Raw genomic sequence first — 25,986 nt, forward strand, 5'->3', positions numbered from 1 at the left:
ATATATATATATATATATATATATATATATATATATATAAACTATATATAACTATATATAAGCGCTTCTGTAGCAAACACACCAGTTTTACCAGTGTAGGGCAACAGTACATTATATTTTTATTACTTTAAAACAATTTTTGGTGTTACTGTTCCTTTAACACAAAGGCAGTACCCCTCTGCCCTAAGCCCACGTGGCAAGGAGATGGAAGACAGTAGTGAGGCCTCTGCCCTCAGGTTTATAGTCTTATAATACTCTGGAACCCCCCCAGTCCCTTATTATTTATTGTAGAAAAGATGGCAGCTGTTGTATGTTCTAGAGCAGAATCTCCATCCAACCCTTTTCATGCACATTAAGGGTCAACGGCAAACAAAAGGGTAAAGTGGACCTCCAAATCTTGAGTCCATAGGGCCTCGGGAAGTGGGAAACCATGAAAAAGTTTGCACTATAAAAAAAGAATACACTCTCGCCTTTCACCGTCTGGTGATCAAAAGGGATTGTTGCCGCTGAAAAATTGGCTCATTGGGCAAGAGATGTGCTGGCACAGACGTCTCCATCCATGGAACTCGCACAAAAATCCAGATTCTACTTGGTTGGTTGGTTGGTTGGAAGTATTATAACTACACACTTGTGCGTTCCCTCGGTGGTAGCAACCGTTGTTACCGTCCCTTTAAGGGAAGGCCATGAAAATCTGAGTCTGTTCCTAGGAGTCCTACAACCGTCTCTTGATGATTCTGATCCAAAGCCTAAAGGTTGTCCCCAGGTTGGTACTGCGGTTCCGTTGCAGTAAAGTAGTCCTCCAGGAACGCCTGCAGGTATTCAAAGGTTGGCCTCTCCTCAGGATCCTTCCTCCAGCACTGGCACATCAGGTCGTGGAGGGATTCTGGGCAGTCCGGGGGACAAGGCATGCGGTATCCTCGCTCCACTTGGTCCAACACCTCTCGGTTAACCATGCCTGCAGAATGCACGTGCAACAGAGGGTGAGTATGGGAAAGGAACATGGAAGCATGCATCAGCAAGAGATGTCTGAAGGCAGCACAATCTAGAATCAGCAGAGTAAATAGAACCTTACCTGGGTAAGGGACCCTGCCCTTGGTGGTAAGCTCAGTCAGGAGAATTCCAAAAGACCAGACGTCGGATTTAATGGTGAATCTACCATACAGGGCAGCCTCAGGGGCAGTCCACTTAATAGGGAACTTGGCACCTGCAGGGGAGGAATACGATTGGTTCATTATTCTCAACAAAGATGGATACGTATAGAATTGCTGTCAGTATGGCTGTATCTACATAGGATATTATGATGCATCCCGTTTATCCATGCGGCTAAAAGTCAAGGGACCCTAAGGCAGACAGACAGCCAGAGAGATAGAGAGAGAGATGATAGATAGAGAGATTAGAGATGATAGATTAGAGATTGAGAGAGAGAGAGAGAGAGAGAGAGAGAGAGATATTGAGAGAGACATTGAGAGAGAGAGAGAGAGAGAGAGAGAGAGAGAGAGATATTGAGAGAGAGAGATATTGAGAGAGAGAGAGAGAGAGAGAGAGAGATATTGAGAGAGAGAGAGAGAGATATTGAGAGAGAGAGAGAGAGAGAGAGAGATTGAGAGAGAGATTGAGATTGAGATAGATAGAGATGATGGAGATGGAGATATAGAGATAGAGATGATAGAGATAGAGAGAGATAGATAGATATTCAGTTCTGCCTGAGCCTGTCTGCCTTATACATATATGTGTGGGCAGGACTTTAAAGATAGACAGACAGACATATGAAAGATAGAAAGAGAGACAGACAGATGATAGAGAGACAGACAGAAAGAGAAATAGATGCCAGAGACAGACAGATGATAAAGATAGATAGACATACAGATGAGAAAGCAATAGATATAAGCCAGACAGACAGACAACATTTTTAAAGGATGTTGTTGTTTTTTATTATTTTGTTCCTAACATGTTTCTGCTATAAGTTTCCTACGGAGAGACTTGCTTATGGAAAGGGATTTACCGTGTCTGAAAAGCAGCTGCGAAAGGAATCAGCTGACCCAACAGGGAGCGGAAGCTTCCACATCAGCTGCTTTAGTCATAAGCGCATACACTAAATTATAAATGGCATCTTGAGCAGATGTTAGTAATTCTTTTTTCCAGGTTGATGGGGGATTTTTTTGACCAGTCAGGTGGGGGTGCTTTATGCTATAAGCCCTGATATATCTTTGGAGGGAATTTGGAACAAGAGCATTTAACCCTTGCAGTATCAGGGTCCATTCAATCTCAACATGCCACGTGTTGCCAATGGATCAAATGAGAACCCACAACAGTGGCAGCAGCACAATGGTACTGTTATTTTGGTGCCGTATATTGCATTTTCTAACACTTTGGCTAGTGGACTTTATAACAATACCTTTATATTACACTTGAAAAACCTTTTAAATCCTTGTAAGTGATGCTGCTTGTCATGTGGCTCATTGAAACTTGTGTACTACCAGAAATTGTGCCCCTATGTATTACAAGTCACCTATAACTCAGCCTGCAGCCTTGTGCCTTTATATGGTCACAGAACCCCTCAGTGACTTCTAATATCCTTATCATTTACAGTAGGGGGTACATTATCCCTTATAATACATGAGTGATACTCAGAGTTCCCTGTATAACTCAGCCTGCAGCCTTGTGCCTTTATATGGGCACAGAACCCCTCAGTGACTGCTAATATCCTTATCATTTACAGTAGGGGGTACATTATCCCTTATAATACATGAGTGATACTCAGAGTTCCCTGTATAACTCAGCCTGCAGCCTTTTGCCTTTATATGGGCACAGAACCCCTCAGTGACTGCTAATATCCTTATCATTTACAGTAGGGGGTACATTATCCCTTATAATACATGAGTGATACTCAGAGTTCCCTGTATAACTCAGCCTGCAGCCTTTTGCCTTTATATGGGCACAGAACCCCTCAGTGACTTCTAATATCCTTATCATTTACAGTAGGGGGTACATTATCCCTTATAATACATGAGTGACACTCCCTGTATAACTCAGCCTGCAGCCTTTATAGAACACACAGAACCCCTCATGGGTAAGGTAGGTATTTCCCTTTCCCAGAATGCTCTATGAGATGGAGCTTATGATGAGGAGAATAAAAGAGGCTGAGTGTAATCAGCCTGAGGTAACTATCACAGGTACTGGGAGTGATGTCATCGAATAGGGGAGGGGAGCTCTCTGCTAATGAAGCAGGAAGTAAAGTGTGAGGTAGTTTCTGAGGGGGGAGATTTTGAAAAAACAAAAAAAGCCTGAGGGGGCCAAGTCTGTTATATGGTATAACTGCCCTAAGTGGGAATATGGCTTTGTTAAGAGAGAAAGACCTGTGTGGTCAGTCTGCCGGTGAACCAGGCTGAAAACTGGTTCATTCTCTCTTGGAACCCTCCATTGTGAATAAAACAGGCGTAATTCTGTTCCAAAGGTTAATCTAGATGTAGCTGTCTATTAATTTCATAAGTTAAGTTAGCCATGGCTACCTTTTGAGTGAACTCCCACACACAACCCCTCAGTGCACTATAATTAACAGTGGGTATATGTAAGCCCTTTATTACATGAGTGACATTCCGTTTTAAAAGCTTCCTGGGCTTAATGATGGGTTTTTGAACTTTTTAATAACATGAAACTCAAACCAGCCTAGTGCAATTACTAACACCTGAATTTTGAGACCACCACTCTTTTTCTGTATTACTGCTATATTTTACTAATATTGACTCTCTCCAGATAAGCAGTCCGGTTGCAGGTAACAAATGGACATTTATAGTTTGAACATACAAGATCCTGTGAGACATTCTGTGGTCTTTTTATTTATAAAACACTACAGATTTGGGCTCATAAGTCCTCCTGTTGCCTATTTGTCTCCATTTAACTTCACACCACACCTCCCTTAAGGTTGCCACCTAAACTGTATTTTTCTAGGCCTAAGCGGGAAATCACAAGGTAAGGCTAAGGCTGATGCCACACGTGGCGTTTATCATCATCCATAGAAATAACTTGAAAAGACGCGAAGCAAACCACACAATGCGGAAATACGCTAGAAAACGCCTTAGCATGGATTTTTCAAGCGTTGGCCGAAATACGCCAGTATTTGCACAGCAAGCTATTCCTATGTATACACAAAGGCAGCTGCCAGACCTAGCGGAAATAGGCGGCGTTTTTTACTATTTCACACTATTAGCACCATGGAAATGGGATTTGTTACGTCACCAGTACTAGGCTGAAAAACGCCATAGTCAGGGGCTGTGTGGCTTGTGCAGCGTTTTTAGGGGGAGAAAAAACACAGCGTAAAAACGCCACGTGTGGCATCAGCCTAAGGGCCAGTACAGTATGGTAATGTGTATATCATGAGGATTCTACCTTGACGTGCTGTATATTCATTGTCTTCAATCAGTCGTGCCAAGCCAAAATCAGCCACCTTGCACACCAAGTTCTCTCCTACCAAGATGTTGGCTGCTCTGAGATCCCGATGTACGTAATTCATGCGTTCCACATACGCCATGCCGGAAGCAATCTAAGAGAAGTTGTCAGGTTAGTAAACCGTATAGTACACGGAACTGTAGCACTAAACTGCCTGCCACTTACCTGGGCAGCCATATCCACAAGTTGGGGAAGCCGTAGATACCGCCCCATTTCACCCTTTAGGAAATCCAGTAGACTGCCTGCATAGGGAAAGGTGGGGTTACCAGAAGGCATGTAATGCTGGCATTATTTATCTATATCTAATAAATCTAAAGCAACTGGACTTGCTAAGTAATCATTGAAGATGTTTCACAACTCATCCGAGCAGCTTTCTTCAGTTCAACTGACTATTTATGTATATCAGCTAGGAAAATCAATGCCGCAACTACCCACTCACCTTTGCTCATATACTCGGTTACTATGTAGATGGGTTCCTCAGACACCACAGCATAAAGCTGTACCAGCTTCTCATGCCTAAGTTTCTTCATGACCTGTGCTTCCTGCAGAAAGGCTTCCGGTGACATTGTGCCAGGCTTCAGAGTCTTGATGGCAACTCGTGTGGTTCCGTTCCAAGTGCCTACAGAGACACCTTTAAATGTGAGACCCTGGCCATGAATATTGAGTAGAAGGAAGTAGACATGCGCTGGGTGCACTATTTGTCATTACAACTCTGTACTCACCCATCCACACTTCTCCGAAGCAACCCTGTCCCAGCTTGAGCTCCAAGCGCAGAGAGTCGCGCGGTATTTCCCAGGCATCTTTGGACAGGCCCTGAGTTTGGGGCTTGGCAGTGGGACAAACAGTGGTCAGGCGGTGACACAGGCCATCTGCGTGCTCTGCAGAGATGAAAAAGGGCCGTCAGTTACAGTCAAAGCTGTTAAAGCCCGAAGCCACAACACATGCTGCTGCCCAAGTATTTAAACCAGACAAACAACAACCTCTGTGAAATAAAATGTTCACCCACAGACCCGCAGTGACCCTACAGATCTCATTCCCGCACCCACACAGACCCCACAGGTCTCACTCACGCACCCACAGAGACCCCACAGGTCTCACTCACGCACCCACAGAGACCCCACAGGTCTCACTCACGCACCCACAGAGACCCCACAGGTCTCACTCACGCACCCACAGAGACCCCACCAGGTCTCACTCACGCACCCACAGAGACCCCACCAGGTCTCACTCACGCACCCACAGAGACCCCACCAGGTCTCACTCACGCACCCACAGAGACCCCACCAGGTCTCACTCACGCACCCACAGAGACCCCACCAGGTCTCACTCACGCACCCAGAGACCCCACCAGGTCTCACGCATGCACCCACAGAGACCCCACCAGGTCTCACGCATGCACCCACAGAGACCCCACAGGTCTCACGCATGCACCCACAGAGACCCCACAGGTCTCACGCATGCACCCACAGAGACCCCACCAGGTCTCACGCATGCACCCACAGAGACCCCACCAGGTCTCACGCATGCACCCACAGAGACCCCACAGGTCTCACGCACCCACAGAGACCCCACAGATCCCATTCACATGGTCACAGCAACCCTCCACTTGCCTAATGGCTCTAAAACCCCACAAGATCAAGGATTTGAGGTTCTGCGCACCCACATCAACTCTACAAACCACACTTACTCAATCCAGGAGGAAGAAATGAGTGGAAGTTAGGTTCTTTATAAATTATATTTTGAATTGGCCAGTAACATACCATATCCCACGTGCCCACCACCTGCCTTTTTAAAGCCACCCCTATTTCATTTGCCAGCTCTTACTGCTATAGTAGGCCACAAGTTGCTGCAGGCTGCTGAACTGAGTGCGAGACGTGATGTAAAATCCTCCACTGTCTAACTTGCGGATCTTGTAATGCTTCACATTGAGGCCACGATTGGCATCATAGTCAGAGACAGACAAGCAGTATGCACCTGTGGGTAAAAAAAAAAGGAAAGAGATTGTTGAGGTGGGAAGAAAAATAAGGCACATGGGGGAACATGAATGAATAACTATGTGCTTGGGATCAGGATAAACACTTTTTTTGGGGAGCATGACACACACATCGCCTTGCTAACTAATTTATTTGAATGCAAGTCTTTAGCTAATAGAGCATGCTGGGCCCATAGTTCAGCTGAAGAGAAACAGGATGGGGGGGGGGGGGGGGGGGAGTGAATAGAATAGCTTATAGAATACACACATTAGTGCTAAGACATACACATGTTCCACTCTGGCAGAAGAACACACATGGGAAACAGATTACAGAAGGCCTCAGGCTGGGAACACAAACACTGCATCCTGTTGCTACTGGCAACACAGATATTCACATCACTGACCCACTTTCAGCAGCCCCCCATGTCCCCTCCCCACACTGCCGGGGGCAGGACAGACAGAAAGCAACTGATGAAAAGGCACAAGTCAAACAGAAAAGAGTGAAAAGGAGAGAAAATACAGAGAGAAAAGGCCCTGCCATCTTCCTTTTGAAACGCTGTCCCCTTGTACTGCCTGAACGCCAGTCCCACGCAGAGCTGTATCTGATCCTCTAGCTCTCCTTTTGTGTCCCATGACTCCACCATCTGACCCTGATTCTGTTTCATTCATCACCAAGTAGGACAAATGCCACAAACCACAGGTTTAAATTACACTCTTGCCCCTATAGACAACTCCATTTTACACATTCCATTGCTGACTTGTAAAAATTCCAGATGGCAACTAAGTGCCAATATTTAGTTCTCGGCCCTAACTCCCTGTGACTCTTGCCCCTCTATGTAATAAAATGCACAAAGTTTGCCCAGGAACAGTAACCCATAGCAACTGATAATATGTTTGCTATTTAAACAGGTGACCAGAAAATGCTACCTGCTGATTGGTTGCTATGAGTAACTGTACCTGGGCAAACTTAGTGCCTTTTATTACATAACACCTTAGGTGTCTTTAATCTCCAACCTTCTTCTTTGGTGGTGTAATCCTCCCAGGGCACCCACCCAACACTTACCTAGCTACTCTACAGACCCTTTTCTGTTTATCCCTCCCAGCTCACCTTTGGTAGTTTCACTCTCTCTCACCAGGAAAGTCCCTCGAGGGTTCTCAAGGCTCAGAAGCAGACGCTCTGCTTCTCGGCGCGTTATCTTCCCCAAATACCACCTATTCAATAAGGCAGAGTTGATGAAAACATAAGGAGACAAGTACAGTTTAACCTTGCATGCCAGAGAGGGGCAGACCAAGGAGTTCGGGGAGGTGTACTAACAAGAGAGTGCCCTACAATGAATGGGATGACCAATTGCAGGCCTCTAGGATGGTAGCAAACTAGGTGTTAAGGTTATATTTACACATGGACCACTGCACTGGGTCATCAGAATCTGTTACCTAAAGTAATGTAGGTTGGGTTAGACCAGAACTAAACAAAAAAGAGTGTGGTGGTCTCAAAAGGAACCATATTAACCATATAGGCACTAATGGGCCCGTGCCTAGGGCAACAGCCTAAATTCATATATATTGTACGTATGCCCTAAATTGTAATCGTAGAAAGTAGTACTGGCCCAATGGCATGATGAGAAAAAGATCAGAATATAGTGATACTCACTCTTCAGCTTGAATGGAGTCCGAAGGAGCTACGTAGTTGCTTGGAATGTAGCCAGTCTGCCCAGAGCTCAGGGAACGTGCCAACCACCAGTCGCCTTCCCTAAGGCATAAACAAGACATTAACCATTGCACTCCGAGGGCGGCACTGAGACAGAACGAACAGAGGCAGGTCCCTATTAGAAATCTAATACAGCTGCACAAATATGGCCGCCGGATGGTCACATACCTCATGTCAGGTCTCCTATGGCACAGCATGTGAGGGAAAGAGAACGTGAGAGGTCACACCACAGCGCAAAACAGACAACATGAAACTGAAAGAGGAGACACAGAGAGCAAAGAATGATAGGAAACGGAGGCAAAAGAACAAGCAAAACAAATAATAAAGAAAAGGATGAGGGGTCTGCTAGCAGCTGAAAGATGAAGCGAAGGGAAAACAAATACTTTGTTTCTACTCTCATGATGTTCAGTAACTATAACATACTGTAATGGAGTCAATATAACATGGTCATCTGTATGTGTGTGTCCCAGGAGATTTACCTACTAATGCTTTTTCTCTTAGTCCCAATTTGGCTCCCCCAATACTTTGGCTTCCAATTACCTTTTCTCTTATACCCCATGGCTTTTCACAGGTCTCCTAAAGCTTAACAAAGAACAAGGCTAAAAAGGTTACACTTTCTGATGTGGGCTTCTGCACCAAACCAAGACCACCCAACCCTTTAGCAGTGATGATCAGTGCCTATGAATCTACCCTTAGTAACGTGGGCCATCAGCCTAAAGGGACTGGCTTTTTACTGTTTGGCTGCTGAACCTCTGGGCTGTGAAGAATAAGATCTGTATACAAAATAATGCTTTTCTAACTATATTCTTCTTAGGATTTAGTTCTTTAAAAATCTAACCCTGAAGTCTACATTGAGCTACTCCTCTAAAGTTCTGTAAATTTAAAGAAACACTCACACTTCCACTGGCTGCTCCATGCGCCGGGTTCGGTCATTAAAGGAGAAAGTGTGAAAAAAGTATGTTTCGTCGCTTTGATCCAAAGAAAGAGCTTTTTGCAGTAATCGCAACATCCTACAGCAAATGCAATCCTGCAATGGAGCACCCTCAGCAAATGCAATCCTAGGAAGGAGCACCCTCAGCAACTGCACTCCCTGGAAGGAGCACCCTCAGCAACTGCATCCTAGGAAGGAGCACCCTCAGCAACTGCACTCCCTTCGGGAACTGCAATCTCATGAACCGCCTTCGGCAAACACAGCCCTTAGGAGCAGCACCCTCGCTTAATTCAATCCCACACATCACCCACTAATGATGACTTTTTAAATGAATTTCTGAGACTCTAACCAGTGGGAGGATTTGCCTCCTTTAATAGAGACCTGTGATGTGGGACATCTGGAGAAGGATAGATCCACAGCTGCTCTCCACAAGCTACTCTTCCACACATACAGGGAAAATATACTCTATTGCAAGCTTCGCCGATTGGGTCTCTTTTAACCCTTTTGGTGCAGCCCACCGCAGACACAAGTTGGCAGCAAGTGTTTTAAACAGTTTTAGCCAACCTTCTCCTTGTAGTAAGCAATAAATCGAACATAATGTGCTCAGGGGTCTGTTTATAATAGGGGGACACGTACAGAGATGCCAGTGGTGCCCTTAGGCAGGCTAGGGCCACAGAATAACTTGGAGGACCACATTCAGGGGACACAGAGTATTTCTTTTCTGGATATTCAATAGTACCACAGTAACCAGGGCCGCACTGGGATTCAAAATAAGGCCCTGGTATTTTAAGAACACAGTCCCTGCCCCCCCCCCCCCCCACCAGCCTAATAAATAGTGACTATCTATGGCATCTTACAGCAGCCCCTCTGGCATTTGCCTAAACCCACAGATTGACAGTCCAGACCTGGCAGCAACCCTGCTAGTCATAAACACCTAATAACTGCAAGAGGTGTCTATATAGAATAACCCTAGTGAAGCAAGCAATCACGCAGCTCCCACAAAACTATCAAATGCAAATATGCTGAAAAAGCAATATACACTTTAATTTTTCTGTCTGATTGGGGAAGAGGAATCAAAGGTGCATAAACCCTACTTATATTTAGGGGTAAACCTTTTCCTGTATCCCTAAATAGTACCCCTAACTAGACTGCACATCATGACAGAGCAACCAATGAAATGCAGGTATAGGCACCCATGGCACTGCATAGTAGAAGACATTTTGTGTTGTCTAATAAATAGCAGGGATGATAAACCCAAAACCGAGAAGCCCTCCAGATCCTTACATTTCATTTCAATTACAACCCTCCTACACTCAAACTAGACATTCTTCTTTATTCTAAGCATCACCTCCTGCTCCATAAAACTGGGTTATTCAAGATCACCTAACAATATAAAGGACACAGTCACCTGACAATATAAAGGACAAAAAATCCTCAGTGACTTTTCCATTTATTAGCAATGAAATATGCATTATTCATATCAAATATACACACAGGAACATCTCTGTATAGGTAGTAAACAAGTCTAATTTACAGGAAACTGCAAAGATAAAGGCAATTTCCCCAATAAATAAATTTATTACATAAATTTAAATTCATATAATACATGTTTTTTTAGGATTTCATGGTCTCTTGTTCTACAAATGTTGTCAAAGAGTTTGGGACATTACCTTAAAGGTCATGCAGTCAGTCAAAGCACTAAATATGACTTTGCCCATTCAATTATACCTAGCTACATAATTGTGGCTAAACACATTACAATGGAGTCACAATTGTCCCAAGTGCATCCTGCATCTAGTGGTCCAGGCCTGGGCTGGGATTCTGAATAGGCCCTGGCATTTCAAGTACACAGAGACCCAAAGAGCATGGTACAGCAGCCCCTCTGGCATTTGCCAGAATCCACAGATTGCCAGTCTAGGCCTGGGCCCTGGCATTCCAAGTACACAGAGACCCAAAGAGCCCCCCAGCCCAATAAATAGTGACTGTCTATGGCATCTTACAGCAGCCCCTCTGGCATTTGCCTGAACCCACAGATTGCCAGTCTGGGCCTGGGTCCTGGCATTCAAAGTACCCAGAGGCCCAAACAGCCCCCCCAGCCCAATAAATAGTGACTGTCTATGGCATCTTACAGCAGCCCCTCTGGCATTTGCCTGAACCCACAGATTGCCAGTCTAGGCCCGCCCCAGGCAGGGATATACCTATAGAAGAAACAGATTCTGTGAATGCTGGCGAGGCCACATAGCTACAGGGAGCCCAGTGGGGCACTGATTAGAAGCATATGCTTATAAATAAATGTCTTATTACCGAAATGAAGACAATGATTTTGCTGTGGGGCCCAGTTACAACTCCGAATGCAGTAATTCTGAGCTGCTAAATCAGACTACACACTCACTAATAGAACAGTCCAGCAGCCTAACAGCAGGTACCTAACCAATACCCATAGCTGTGCCTCCTACCAGCTTTAGAAGCATTACTCAACATTTAGCTCAAAGTGGCCCTGTACACGATCAGCCTTTCTTGTTTGCATTTCACATGACCGTGAAGGCCTAGATGACGACTCCCAGCCGCCCAGTTTACTTTTTAACCAGGGAGTCCAACTAAAAATATGTGGCAGACAGCTGTAATGTAAAGCTGAGTGCCTTATTTTTCACCCCAGCCAATCGACAAGACGTCCAAGATATCCAGCGCTTTTGCCGATATCGGTCGCCTTGTTAACCCACCATACATGCACTGAATACTGTACGAAAACCCATTTTATATGATAATATCGGTGTGTGTATGTGCACCTTAAGACATTTCTATCTATCATAAAAAGGACACCGTTGTCAAAATGAATATTACAATAGAATGAAGCCCGATAATGTATACAGAGGACATGACCAAAAACAAAAGGATCAGAGTATAATATCCCTTTAACTTGTATCTTCCCATGCTATAAAAGTCATTAATAATTTAGATAAAGATCAGCGACCCACGTCTAATCTTCTGCTGCATCGACTGATAGGATCTCATAACTGGAAGGGGTATATAATCCCCTAATGCAAATAGAAACTAATGTAGCTTTTGGAAATAATCCGGAAACCCGTTATCCAGAAATCTCTGAATTATGGCAAAGAGTTTGGCACACAAGCTAAAGGGGTCAGATATTAACAAAAGGGGAACCCCCAATATACAGAAAGCTCCAGATAGAGTCTATTATAAACAAATAACTCACATTTTTTCTCTGTAATAATAGCTTTTGCTTGATAGGGACCAATCTGCACGGATCCATATTGGGGGCATAACAATCCTATTGGGTGTATGTAATTTTTTAGGGATCTTTAGCCGACTTAAGGCTTGGTGATCCAAATTATGGAAAGATTGCTTATCAGGGCCAGAACTACGGGTAGGCTTAAGGACCAGTGAAGGCGGTGCTAGTACCTAATCTGGGCCCTTGTCCCCCTACCACCCTGAGGTAATTGCCCTGCTGCTGGGTTGTCAGCGTGCAAATGCCTAGGGGGCCTGGCCAGAAAACTCCAGGTCTTGAGCATTCTGGATAATAGACTCTATACTTGTATATGAATTTTTCTGCCTCTTTGTTATTAATTGTATGCCTGATTATTACAGATCAAAACCGCCATGATTCCCAGATGTACCAGTGGTTGTCGAGTGTACTCTTGCGGGCCCAGCACCCTTCCCGCTTTTGACATCAGTAACTCTGCCCAAGACTCCAGACTACATCCCTGGCTATAAATGCTTTAGTAGAACAACTGACTCCCTTGCACATTTTCGTTGATACTCTGATTTAACCAGTGGTGACTGAGACAGAAAGCCATTAAAGAATAATTTTGCGGTATTTATGCCCTGTCAGACATTGCCCCAATACTACCAGCCTGTGCAGGAGTCTCCAGACTCAACGTGGAGCATCTGCATACAGAAAGCCAGCCTATATTACAAACATAAACACACAGCAGGTGCAACTATACAACAGGTTGGTGCTGGAAGTTGGCTCCATTACTTGCGGAGTGTTTTACCCTAACAAGGAAGTGACTAATGCAATGGAAACTTGCCCCCCCCTCCTCCCCACACACAACTTGCCGACAAACCATAAATCTTCCAACCTGCCCATATAGGAAACATGTAAATGTAGATGTATAAATAGCTTCCAGTACTTTCTCTCATATGATCTTTAAATAGATATGACTTGTGAGATTTGTGAGAACCAAAACCGTGAATCAACGACTTCACTTTATTCAAAAGCGGGGGCCCAAGCGCCAGGTGTATCTATAGAGGAACCAGCCCAATAAACTCTGCTGCTGCAACTCACGTGTTATTGACGATCTGTAGTCTCTCCCCCTTCTTAAAGGACAAGTCTGTCTCGGTGCGAGATTCATAGTCGTACAAAGCGACAAAGGTGGTGACGCCCCCTGCAGATGGGAAAGTGGGAATTATAGAAAAGAAAACAAGAACTTTAGTCCCCCATCAGTTAATAGCAGAATATATTAAATAAATATTAGCACTCCAAAAAGCATACACCCTTGCACTATTGGTGATCACCCTGGGTTTGAATCTCATAATAATAATATAATAATCATATAATGTACTCAAAGGGCTTTTTACCATGATTTTTGCTGTATATCTTCCCTTTAACCATGTCCCCATTTTCCTTTTCCCTTGCTTGTATTAAAGCGAGATTCACTGCAAGTTAGTTTCCATTTGCAGCAAAGGGAAGTGACCTATTGGAAGGGCCAATAACACCAAAATCAAAGCCCAATCCCATCTATTGTGCTCAGTGGAACTGTAGATAATACACATTTATGAGCTATACTGCCCCCTAGACCACCCCACGGAATAAAGGTGGCCATTCACATGCAACTTAATTCAGCCAGATATCAATCAGGCTGGTTTAAAAACCTGTGACAAATTGGTGGCTGCCCATGGGTGGCCCAGATCCACTCATTTGGCAACCTCACCAAACAAGCAGATCTGGCAGTGTATGGCCATCTTAACTGCAGCCAAAATCAAATAAAAAAAAGATAATGCTTTCTAAAAATGGTGCCATATGTTTAAAAAATAGCACATTAGCATCCATATGTAAATGCTTTTAGGGTACTTTCATTTCCTGGTGTAAACGGCCCGTTTACAGCATAAAGTCACATAATTAGGCATTAATGGCAGGCATAGGTCTGTCTACAAGTGTCAGCAATTGAAAATATTTCCAATATTCTGGAACCACAACCTCCATGATTTCCAGAAAGTAGCAGAATGGGAAGTGCAGTTTGAGAATGCCACTGACAGTTATATAAAGCTGATCTCCATTAATGTTCCAATTAGGATAAGACCATGCCCACAGTTACCTGCTAGCGGTCCTATCCGCTGGGGGGAAGTGATGGTATCAGAGAAATTCACCCCTCCAAAAGGCGTCAGGTCACAGTTGCCCCCAAATGGCTGTGCAGGTTGCCGGTGGGAATCCAGGCTCTTGCTGGGGGTCTGAGAGGCAGAAAGGGAGGTAAAAGGCTGGTGGGACCCCTCAGCAATGTCCAGGCTGCGGCTCCGGGGGCCACCTTCTCGCGGCTTGCTTTTAGTGGCACCCATCTGCGTAACAAAACAAAAACCCTTATGTATTAAATCCCCAAAATGTCTACAGGTACTGTATATCTACAGAGGTAAAAAAGCCAATTGAGTCTGTGTGTGTGATCATGGCACAGGTCAGAAATTAGGATTACACAGTACATTCACTGTGTGATCGGCTCAAAGCTCTCAGGATTATATCCACCACAGTGCCTCCAATATATCCACCATACTGCCTATAAATCCATGGAAACAGGAAGCAGGAGCTGCAAAACTGTAAATAATGTTTTATTTCCCTATTTACAGCTTAGATGCCTGACCTGTTGCTGAACTACAGATCCCTGCATCGCCAGAGGGGATGCTGGAATTTGTAGTTTAACGGCAGCTGAACATTACGTGTGCAGTTTGGAAAACCCAGGCTGACAGGGTACAGTGAAAAATACATGAGACAGGAGCCAATTCAGAGGTTGCAGGGTTAAAGCCGTGTCCCACAATCCTATCTATTTTATGGGATATGAGGGGGGTGAAAGTGGATACAAGGGCTCCCAGGGCCACAATGAGGTCACAAACTGCCTGCTGAAGAATGAAAAATGTGCTCCCCCTCAAGGAGAAATAGGGAGGAGGAGTCCAGGGAGAGTTAATTGAATGTCTTGGAATGTGCTATGAAAGCAAGAGAGGGGGAGAGGGGAAATAAATGAAGGGATCTCAGGGAAGACAGGAGGGTGTCAGGATAGGAAGGCAGCAGGTGAAAAGTCTGGTGATATGATAATCATGGGTAATTTGGCTCTCTCCTGGGCATTCTGGGAGTTGTAGTTTAGGAACAACTGAAGAAACCAATGTACATTCTACAAGGACAAAGACGCTGTGTCTGACTTTATGCACCAGCTAATTCTACATTGTCCTTTATTTAAAGGGGCGGGACCAATGGCCCTGGCCCCTTTAATCCCCTCACAGCACCTATTACTCAGACTCAAGCTATCCCATGCCCTCAGCACTTCCCCTTCTTTCTCTCACCAAGCACAATGTCTCATTGATGCCCACAAATGCCACAAAAATGCAGAAGTGAATGGGGGAAAGAGGCAATTAAGGGGCTGGCTGACCAGCGGGACAGACGGAGAATGTTACACAGACATGGAAGCACTGAGCCACCTGAGGAGGTGGGACAGACACTGGGAAAGGGGTTATGGCAGAACATGACTAGGTATGACAGGGTTTCCTCACCTTTCTCTCATGTAAAATCAGCCGGGAAAGCCAGTTTACTCTTAACCTATGGATCAGGACCGACATTTGGTCCACATGGCAGGTGGATCAGAACCAAAAGCCCACCCTAAACAGCATGGGGACCCCTTTTTTAGTCTTGACCTACCCACCCTAAACAGCATAGGGCTGGGGTGTCAAACTCAATCACATAAGGGGGGCGAAATATAAAACACAGGCCGAGTCGCCGGTCAAATTTTTAATTAAGATACTGTACGGTCACCAGGGGCCACATAAAACAGCCAGAAGGGCTGTATTTTGCCTGCGGGCCTTGTGACACATGTGGCATAGGGCGTCCATTTTTGGTCCTGATCTACTTACCCCAAACAGCATGGGGGCCCATTTTTGGTCCTGATCTACCCACCCTAAACGGCATGGGGATCCATTTTTAATCCTGATCTACCAACCCTAAACAGAACGGAGGTCCATTTTTGGTCCTGACCTACCCATCCGAAACAACATAAGGGGTCCATTTGTGTTCCTGATCTACTTGCCTTAAACAGCAAGGGGACCCCTTTTTTGGGCCTGATATATCCACCCCAAACAGCATTGGGATCCATTTTTGGTACTGATTCATAGGTCAAGAATCCCTGTTGTCTAGAATAAGGAGGCAACTAATAAATGGGCCATTATTGGTTTATTTGGGAGACATGTTTGTGACCTGGGTGTATGCAAAACTGCACACGTGTGCCTCACTCAGCAATCTGATTGTAAGCCCTATGGGGCAGCCTAGACCACAAGATACATAATATTAACTGTGATGGCTAAAAGGCGCCACAGTGCACCCCAAGACACAGAACTTGACGAACCAGGCTGAAGAGATCGCACATTCCTAGCAGGTCCATTCTCGCTGTACCAGGCCCATCCCCAAGACATTCTGCAGGGGGCAGAACACAGAGAGAGAGACGTGCACAGACACTTTCAGATGAGATCACCAGGCAATCCCGGTTGTGGAACACACTACTGACAAGCCAGAGAGGACTAGGAAGAATGGTTTGTGTGTGATAAGAGTGAGAGGAAGCGGCGACCAGATAATCCAGTGACTGACCCTCCCCAGAATAAGCACAATGTCTCATATATATATATATATATATATACATACACGCTGATTGATGTATAATCAAATATAAAAAAGTTGAATGCCTGTATACTGGAAAGTTGCTACATTTTACGTTGCCATTTAATTTTTTCTATCCTGTGGGTGGAGTTATCCTGAAGGATAATAAAAGTCATGAAATTAGGGATGCTGTACCTTTTCCTGGCCTTGGCAATCATAAGTACCTTTATTTGCTTATATTCCCAATCCACCTACTGCTCAAACGCAAGGGGGGACATTTATAAAGGCTGAGCAAATTTGACACCTGGGCAGTAACTTATAGTAACCAATTAGTAATTAGCCTTTTTCATTCAGCTGCAGGTTGAGCAATGAAAGCAAATACCTGATTGGTTGCCATGGGTTACTGCCCATGTTCAAATTTGCCATGTCTTTATAAATGATTCCTACTGTCTAATTTTGAGGTGCCCACCCCCTGGCAGTGATGCCATCTACATGCCAAACTAAAAAGCAGCCAATAGACTATCAGGGAAAAGATACTCACTACTATCATAAAGGAGCAGATATAATAAGGGAATGGATATCCGGTTATATAATACTAAGCTACCAGGAAATTATCAGTACACGGGTACTAGAAATACATAGAGAAGTGTTATCTCAGGTTTTGATTATTACTAACTAACCGCATGGGGTTTGCAATAAACAACGCCTCCTTCCAAATCATTTGTAAGGATTATGGCAGGCGTTTCTAATTTCAGTATGGCAGCACGTGCCAGAGAATCCGTGGGTTATGGCAAAGTGACAGGAGACTCTGTAATGTTTAGGTGTGAGCCTGACTCACCCCACAAACCCCACCCTCCATCATCTGCCCCATGTGCTACAGCACCCGCGGGAGCATCACGGGACTTACGCTGATTCAGCCCTCACACACATGGCAGCCTCTCTCCTATATGAACCAGGAACAACTGCTCATGTGACTCACAAATAACTATGGCCAATCCAGCTAGGCATATAGATTATATAACTAGCTCTGCCCAACTGACAAGCTCCCCAAATGAATGGATCATTGCAACTCACATGTTGGGCAGGATTAGGCTAATCCATCAGTCTGGCACTGGGGCAATCATCTAACTATAATAGGTGCCTATGGAAGACTGTTGGAAGAGGACTACCAATGGCAATACAGCCCTCATCCAGTGGGAGTCAAAATAGTCGGTGTTGGTCTGGCAGGTCATTAGGCCGACAAATAGACCAAGAACCTGCCAACTATACTCACTGTAACCAACTTCCACCTCACTCCTACTATCTGTTTCTATACTCACTGTAACCAATTTCCACCTCACTCCTACTATCGGTTTCTATACTCACTGTAACCAAGTCCACCTCACTCCTACTATCTGTTTCTATACTCACTGTAATTCCCCCCTAATTCCTACTATCTGTTTCTCTACTTACTGTAACCAACTTCCACCTCACTCTTACGGTGAAGACACACAGAGCTACTAACGGCTACTAAACGCCAGAAAATCCCCTGCCATAGATGATACTGAGAATTGCTTCTGCTAAAACACAAGTAGAGACAGTTATCAGTAAATGATCAGCATTGTCTATTTTAGTAGCCATGACAAGTAGCTGCTACTAGTAGCTCTGTGTGTCTTCACACTTACTGTCTGACCCTCACTAACCAAGTCCCCCATTCCTACTTATTATCCCTACTGACAGCACCCCCAGTAATACTCTGCAAATATACTGTAACCAGCTGTACTCACTCCTATTTGTTCCAACAATCACTGTACCCACTCACCCCCTCCCCTCATTTTCCTACTGCGAGTTCCTATGGTCACTATAACTCTTGATACTGCTCCATGTCACCTGTCATTACATGAATGGAAACCGGTAGTGACAGGCATTTTCCACTCATGCAAATAACATGTTGCGGAGTTACCAGGCTTTTCTCCACTGGTTCAAATACACCAGTGGATAACATGACGTGTACTATTGCTTTGACCAAGACCCACTGTAACCTACCTTACTACCATGGGCGTCCGCAGAAAATTTTCCAAGGGGGGGCAAGTAAGCTAGCATCATCCTGCAACAGATAAATATATATATATATTTTTTTTTTTTTGCAGGATGATACTAGGGGAGGCTAAATATGGCCCATACACAGACTGACCTACGGCTAATGTGACACTTAGTGGATTCACTGCTGACGTAAAAAGTTAACCTCCCAACTACCTCTTGCCGTTCCCACTGACTCCCAGGGATACTGTACAAAAGTGCGGGTGGGGGTGCTTTTTTTTTTTACCCTAAAATGTTTAGTATTAGTAGTAAAAGTATTCATACGCGCACTTCTGTTAGGGGATCTGCAAACATTTGTGTTTGGGATCAGTTAGCTTAAAGGGGTAGTTCGCATTCGAATTCACTTTTATTTTTAATGGTTTTTCAGTTATTTAGCTTTTTGTTCAGCAGCTCTCCATTTGGTATTTCAGCAGCTATCTGGTTGCTAGGGTCTTATTTACCCTAGCAACCAGGTAGTGATTTAAACAAGAGATGGGAATATGAATAGTTAAGGGGCCTACTTGGAAAAATAAGTAATACAAAATTATAATAATAATAAAATTGTAGCCTCGCAGAGCAATATTTTTTGGCCCCCATTTGAAATCTGTATAGAGGCAGAAGAGAAAGGCAAATTATTCAAAAAAATTAATTAGGAAGACCAATTGCAAAGTTGCTAGGAATAGGCCATTTTATAACATACTAAAGGTTAACTTAAAAGTGAACCACCCCTTTAGATGTGTTTATGTTAGTTTTATAGCAAGAAAGGCAGTGGGTACTGACTCCCCATTATATACAGTGAGACACAGTCCGTAGTTACAAACCCAGCACATTATATGCCATGAGAAGCAGTGGGTACTGATGGCAGATATTCAGGCCCTGGCACTATAACACTGGCACTGATACACAACATTGGCCCCACTGTAACTTACTATAAATGAACAAAACAATGACAAAAAAAAAAAAAAATAGTAAGTGCAAAAAACAACAACAAATATATAAACACACAATGAGCTTTTTCAGAGGGAAAGAGTTAACTTACCCTCCATGTGTTAGGGTAGGGGATAGATTATAAATTAAACAATTTAATGTCAGCTAGTGATTCTTTAGAACTGTATAGTGCCTGGGTATAGTACCTGGGTATAGTGCCTGGGTATAGTGCCTGGGTATAGTGCCTGGGTATAGTAGCTGGGTATAGTGCCTGGGTATAGTGCCTGGGTATAGTAGCTGTGTATAGTACCTGTGGGATGAAAACTGCAGCAAAAGTTGAGAGTTGGTTCTCAGGTAAAGTTACAGCTGCAGATTCATCTTTTCAGTCTTTATTTCTGTTTCCAGTTTGCAAAATCTCCCGATCCCTGTGTGCATGTGTGCTCTGATTGGTCAATTTTACTGTCTGTCAAGGAAGCTGTGCTCTGATTGGTGAATCCACAAGAAGAAAGATCCAATCGGAGCACAGCAAAAACGGGCTTGAGGGGAAAGTGCAGAAACGGAGTAAGGTTTTTGTTTTTTTTGCTACTTTTCCAGGGGGGGGCAAGTGCCCCCTCTTGCCCCCTTCTGTGGACGCCCATGCTTACTACATACCTACTCTCTGTTCCTTAATCACTGCAATGATCTATGGGGAAAGCAGCTTCATCTTTTGAATGCACATCCACATAACCTGAATACAAATCTATGGCCATTTAGGTGAGGCTGGCTGCAAATGAGCATCATGTCATCTAGATGTACTAAGCAGCGCTAACCAGAATGAAAGAAAGAAAACATTAATGTTCTTTCATTTAAAGTTTTACACACTTATTTGGCCCTACAGACATTATGTAAATACAAACCCAGTACAGGTATAGGACCCATTATCCAGAATGCTTGGGACCAAGGGTTTTCCAGATAAGGGGTCTTTCTGTAATTTGGATCTCCATACCTTAAGTCTACTAAAAAATCAATAAAAATCAATAGCTTAGTTGGGGTCAATTACAGTGTTCTGTTTTATTTCTACAGAGAAAAAGGAAATCAGTTTTAAAATTCTGAATTATTTGATTAAAATGGAGTCTATGGGAGACAGGCTTTCTGTAATTCGGAGCTTTCTGGAAAACGGGTTTCCGGATAAGGGATCCTATACCTGTACCACACACCAGCTGAACAACTTAAAGATATCTGTAAACGTAATTGCTATTTATGGCTTCATTACTATTCTCTGCACTGCTAGTTCTGACTTTTAAACTAATGTAGCAGTTGATTAAGAGAGCCGACTTCTGCTGCACTGTGTCGGGACTAGGAGTACAGAAGCAGCCGGACACATTTTGGATTACACTGCAGTTACAAATAACTTTAAAGCCACTGAACCTTTTCAAATTATGTAATATTGCTTGAAATTATATTTTCTTTCATTAGATTTTATTTTTGTCTTTAGATCTTCTTTAAATTGAAAGCCTATAAGGGTCAATGGGCTACAATTTCATATAAATGCCAGCAGTAAATGGTTTAATAGCCTTCATTTCCTATTACAGGATGCACAAAGAACCTTTGGTGGGTAGAGTTCCCATAATCCCCAGCTATACAGTGCCCTGCCAATCAGCACGCAGACCTGTTCGGCTGTACCATTTTTTCCCCCTGTTCCAATAAGCAGTAAGGAACTTTCCTAGTAAAACGTTGGTCTGGAAGTTCCAGCCAGAAATCATTTGTTCCTGTTTTTGGTACCTTCATTTCCTTAAATGTTAGTTTTGTTTTGGCAAGCCCAGTGAGCGGCCGTGCCGCTGGCAGGCTAATGTTCATTTTAAAAGTGAAAACCAAAAACAGAGAGGGGTAGAGGAACATTTATAGGGTCCATATGACTTCTCACTGACCAATTGGAAATAATACAAAAGGTACAGATATGAGATCAATTATCCAGAAACCTGATATCCAGAAAGCTTAGAATTAAAGGGGTGGTTCACCTTTACGTAAACTTTTAAGTATGTTATAGGAAAACCCTATTTCTAGAAACTTTGCAATTGGTCTTCATTATTTATTCATTTATTTTTTTTTATAGTTTTTGAATTATTTGCCTTCAACTTCTACATCTTTACAGCTTTCAAATGGGGGTCACCGACACTGGCAGCCAAAAACTATTGCTCTGTGAGTCTATAATTTCATTATTATTGCTTATATTTCTATTCAGTCCCCCTCCTGTTCATATTCCAGTCTCTCATTTAAACCACTGCCTGGTTGCTAAGGTAAACAAGACCCTAGCAACCAGATAATTGCTGAAATTCTAAACTGAAGAGCTGACGAGTACTGCCTATGGCTGCACTGGGCTAGGCAACATCAGCCCAGTCAGAGTGCCAGGATAGGGGAAGTGAACCTGGGCTGGGTAGTAAAAGCATAGAACTACACCTTTAGTAAAACTGACACCTTACTTATAATTATAGGGATGTGTCGGTATCAGGTAACGTTTAAATAGTGATCCAAATTACGAAAAAATTAAATCCAGAAAACCTCAGGTCCCAATAAATTCAGAAAACTGATCCCATATCTATCTATAATTAATGGCAATGAAAAGACACCAAATTTCCATATATTGTTATGTGTAATTGCTAAGGAATGCAGTATCTGCCTGGTTCATACACCCTGCACTTCTGGTTCTGACTCCAGAAACAAAGTAGCCCAAGCCAGCTGTTTAACAGGCCTGAAGGATAAAAAAAAGGACTTTTGCTACCTTGTTTCAGAAGTCAGAAAGGGGGTAAACAAAGATAGCCTTCAATAGGAATTGCATTTAGAAATAATTTTAAACCTCCTGGCAATCTTTCATTAATGAATACAGGAATGTCAATTTTTAGATTTTCCTTCGTTGTACAAATAACAGATTTTGGCCTGAGGATCCCTTTAAGTTCATCCCTTTGTGGGGTTGTAAGTGGGAGGGAGAGATGTGAGTTTAACCAAGAATGGCAGGCAGGCTGTAACACGTAGCTGGCTCGGAAGGCTCAGAGTACACAGGGTGAGAGAGGGGAGTACACTCCAGATTGCATTCTGATAGACTCAACAGGGATTGAGGCACGTGTGAAGGTGAGCTGGGATTTAGCTGGCTCTAAGGCAACTGTAGCCTCCACCTAGTACAAAACTACAACTCCCATCACCCTCGGGAGTTGTAGCTTTGCACTAGAGGGAGGCCAGAGCATAAATTTTTGGTTGAAAAGACCTGCTGATTTTATCTAAAGGTTATTTGCTAAGATACATTCATGTGTCAGTATATTTGATAAGCCGATGATAACAAAGCCTGGCACACGTTGCCCTTTACCCAGCCTAGCTACATAGGCCCTTCCCAACAACCTAGCATACATACCCCTGTATCAGAAGCCTTTCACTTGTACCAACAGTCTGGTACATATAGCCCTTTACATACAGTGTAGCAAATATACCTCTTTGACTACAGCCTGGCACATGTATCATTGTACTCAGAGCTTGAGAACTCACATACATATACCTACAGCCTGGCACATATACCACTGTACCCACTGCTTGGCACTTATGTACCTATACCTATAGCCTGGCACATATACCACTGTACCCGCTGCTTGGCACTTATGTACCTATACCTTCAGCCTGGCACATATACCACTGTACCCGCTGCTTGGCACTTATGTACCTATACCTTCAGCCTGGCACATATACCACTGTACCTGCTGCTTGGCCCTTATGTACCTATACCTACAGCCTGGCACATATACTACTGTACCCGCTGCTTGGCACTTATGTACCTATACCTTCAGCCTGGCACATATATCACTGTACCTGTTGCTTGGCCCTTATGTACCTATACCTACAGCCTGGCACATATACCACTGTACCCACTGCTTGGCACTTATGTACCTATACCTACAGCCTGGCACATATATCACTGTACCTGTTGCTTGGCCCTTATGTACCTATACCTACAGCCTGGCACATATACCACTGTACCCGCTGCTTGGCACTTATGTACCTATACCTACAGCCTGGTAAACAGCCCCTTCCTTTATCTAAAGCCTGGCACATATACCACTGTACCCACTGCTTGGCACTCATGTACCTATACCTACAGCTAGGGATGCACTGAATTGAATCAGAACACTAAAAATCATGTGCCTTTTTGTCATATAAACACAGAAGTTGAAATTTTTTCAGCGCAACCTGCGCACGAGGCTCGCTTTAACCCTTCCCTATCCTAATTTACATATGCTTGGTATTTGGCCGAATCCTTTACGAAGGACACTGAGTTTGACGGAATCTGAAAATAGTGGGTTTGGTGCATCCTACGTATAACCTAGCACCCTTAGCCCTTTACCTACAACCTGGCACTAACAAGGCGACATTGGAAAGTTATGATCATGGCCCTAAAGCCTCCTGCTTTAAAAGCTGCACAGCAAATGGTTAAAAGGGGGAGGGATACCCATTTGCTTGAGTACATTCATAAACATTTACCCTTGCCATTTGCTAATTGTAGCAATCACATAGTTAAAAAAAAAAACAATGCTGCCAGCTCTGTATGACATTTAATACCAATCTAAATTTAGATATAAACTATAATAATTGTGCAACCCACTGCCATAGTAGCTGTTTGACCATTGTGTGTGTTTATATGCAGAATTGTTCCACATACATACACAGGTACATAGCATAGTTTTGCTCCCCAGAACTACCCATACCTATAGAGCTGGGTTGAATTTTAACTCTCAACTTCAACCAGTAGCAGGATGGCCTTTGGTTTATTATAGAGAGGACTCACAAGTGTACAATCTATGATAACCCACCATGCACGCCTTGTACCCTTCACCACTCCTCCATGCATGCCCTGTACTCTCCAGCCATCCTTTACTCCCTGTACCATTTACCCACACACACCCTGTACCCTCCTGCATTCCCCCATACATGCCCTGTACCCTCCTGCATTCCCCCATACATGCCCTGTACCCTCCTGCATTCCCCCCATACATGCCCTGTATACTATAGCATTCCCCCCATACATGCCCTGTATACTATAGCATTCCCCCCATACATGCCCTGTATACTATAGCATTCCCCCCATACATGCCCTGTATACTATAGCATTCCCCCCATACATGCCCTGTATACTATAGCATTCCCCCCATACATGCCCTGTATACTATAGCATTCCCCCCATACATGCCCTGTATACTATAGCATTCCCCCCATACATGCCCTGTATACTATAGCATTCCCCCCATACATGCCCTGTATACTATAGCATTCCCCCATACATGCCCTGTATACTATAGAATTCCCCCCATCCATGCCCAGCACACCCAATATTGCTAACTAGCCCCTTCACTCCCCAATATTCTCTCAACTCCAGACTTGCCCAGTGACTCCCAGCATGCCCCCATCTCAAAATCATGTGTTAAATGTACGCTAGCTTATTGGCCCAGAAGTTTAACCCCTGATGTTCGCAGGAAACATGCTGCACTTACCCTGACCATTAAAGGGCCTGTGTGCACAACATATACACAGGCATACCCACCGAATACCGGGCCAGAGTGAGATTTAAAGGCCCATATGGTAGCAGTGCTCCAAATACCCCCAAAGGCGTTACATACACCATTCCCAAGCAGCCTATAGCGCCCCCATTCTCTGCACCCGTGGTACTATCCTACGCCCCCTAGCGGCACGGTGCAGCCACTACTTACCTTGTCCTGCCTGAGATATCGGGAGATTCCACTCTCCGGGAACCCCCCTCACACAGAGGGGGGCAAGAGCGCTCTTCTCGTACCCACTATCTCCCGGTGCCTCTCCCCACACATCAGATTCCTCCTGGGCCGGGAAGTTTGGGGATCTACTCAGCGTACGGTTCACGCCCGGCCGGCTCCAGCTCCCTCCTCCCCTCCGCCTGTGCTGCCCTCCCCCGGGTCCGCCTGTCCCTCCTCCCACTGAATCAGCCCTGGCCCAGCCTGTCACTCCCGTTGGGGGGTCTCTGTACTGCCCCAGTGACACCCAGCCTGCTCTCTCACCACAGTCCGGGGCGCTTATTAATTCGGCCTGTCCCT

General features: G+C 44.3%; 1 protein-coding gene across 7 annotated transcripts; it reads right to left on the reverse strand.

Annotated features, from left to right (window-relative positions):
• src (SRC proto-oncogene, non-receptor tyrosine kinase) lies at positions 1-25,986 on the reverse strand. 7 transcript variants are annotated; one of them, XM_018097727.2, is made up of 13 exons: positions 25,630-25,986; positions 14,394-14,631; positions 13,364-13,463; positions 8,295-8,309; positions 8,070-8,168; positions 7,527-7,630; positions 6,271-6,420; positions 5,169-5,324; positions 4,886-5,077; positions 4,612-4,688; positions 4,387-4,540; positions 1,073-1,204; positions 1-955 (listed from the first exon to the last, which is right to left on the reverse strand). In XM_018097727.2, exons 2-13 carry the CDS (start codon positions 14,629-14,631, stop codon positions 747-749), a joined length of 1,626 nt encoding a protein of 541 aa, XP_017953216.1. In that variant the 5' UTR covers positions 25,630-25,986; the 3' UTR covers positions 1-746.

Source organism: Xenopus tropicalis, chromosome 10 (genome assembly GCF_000004195.4).
Source record: "Xenopus tropicalis strain Nigerian chromosome 10, UCB_Xtro_10.0, whole genome shotgun sequence".
Classification (NCBI taxonomy): domain Eukaryota; kingdom Metazoa; phylum Chordata; class Amphibia; order Anura; family Pipidae; genus Xenopus; species Xenopus tropicalis.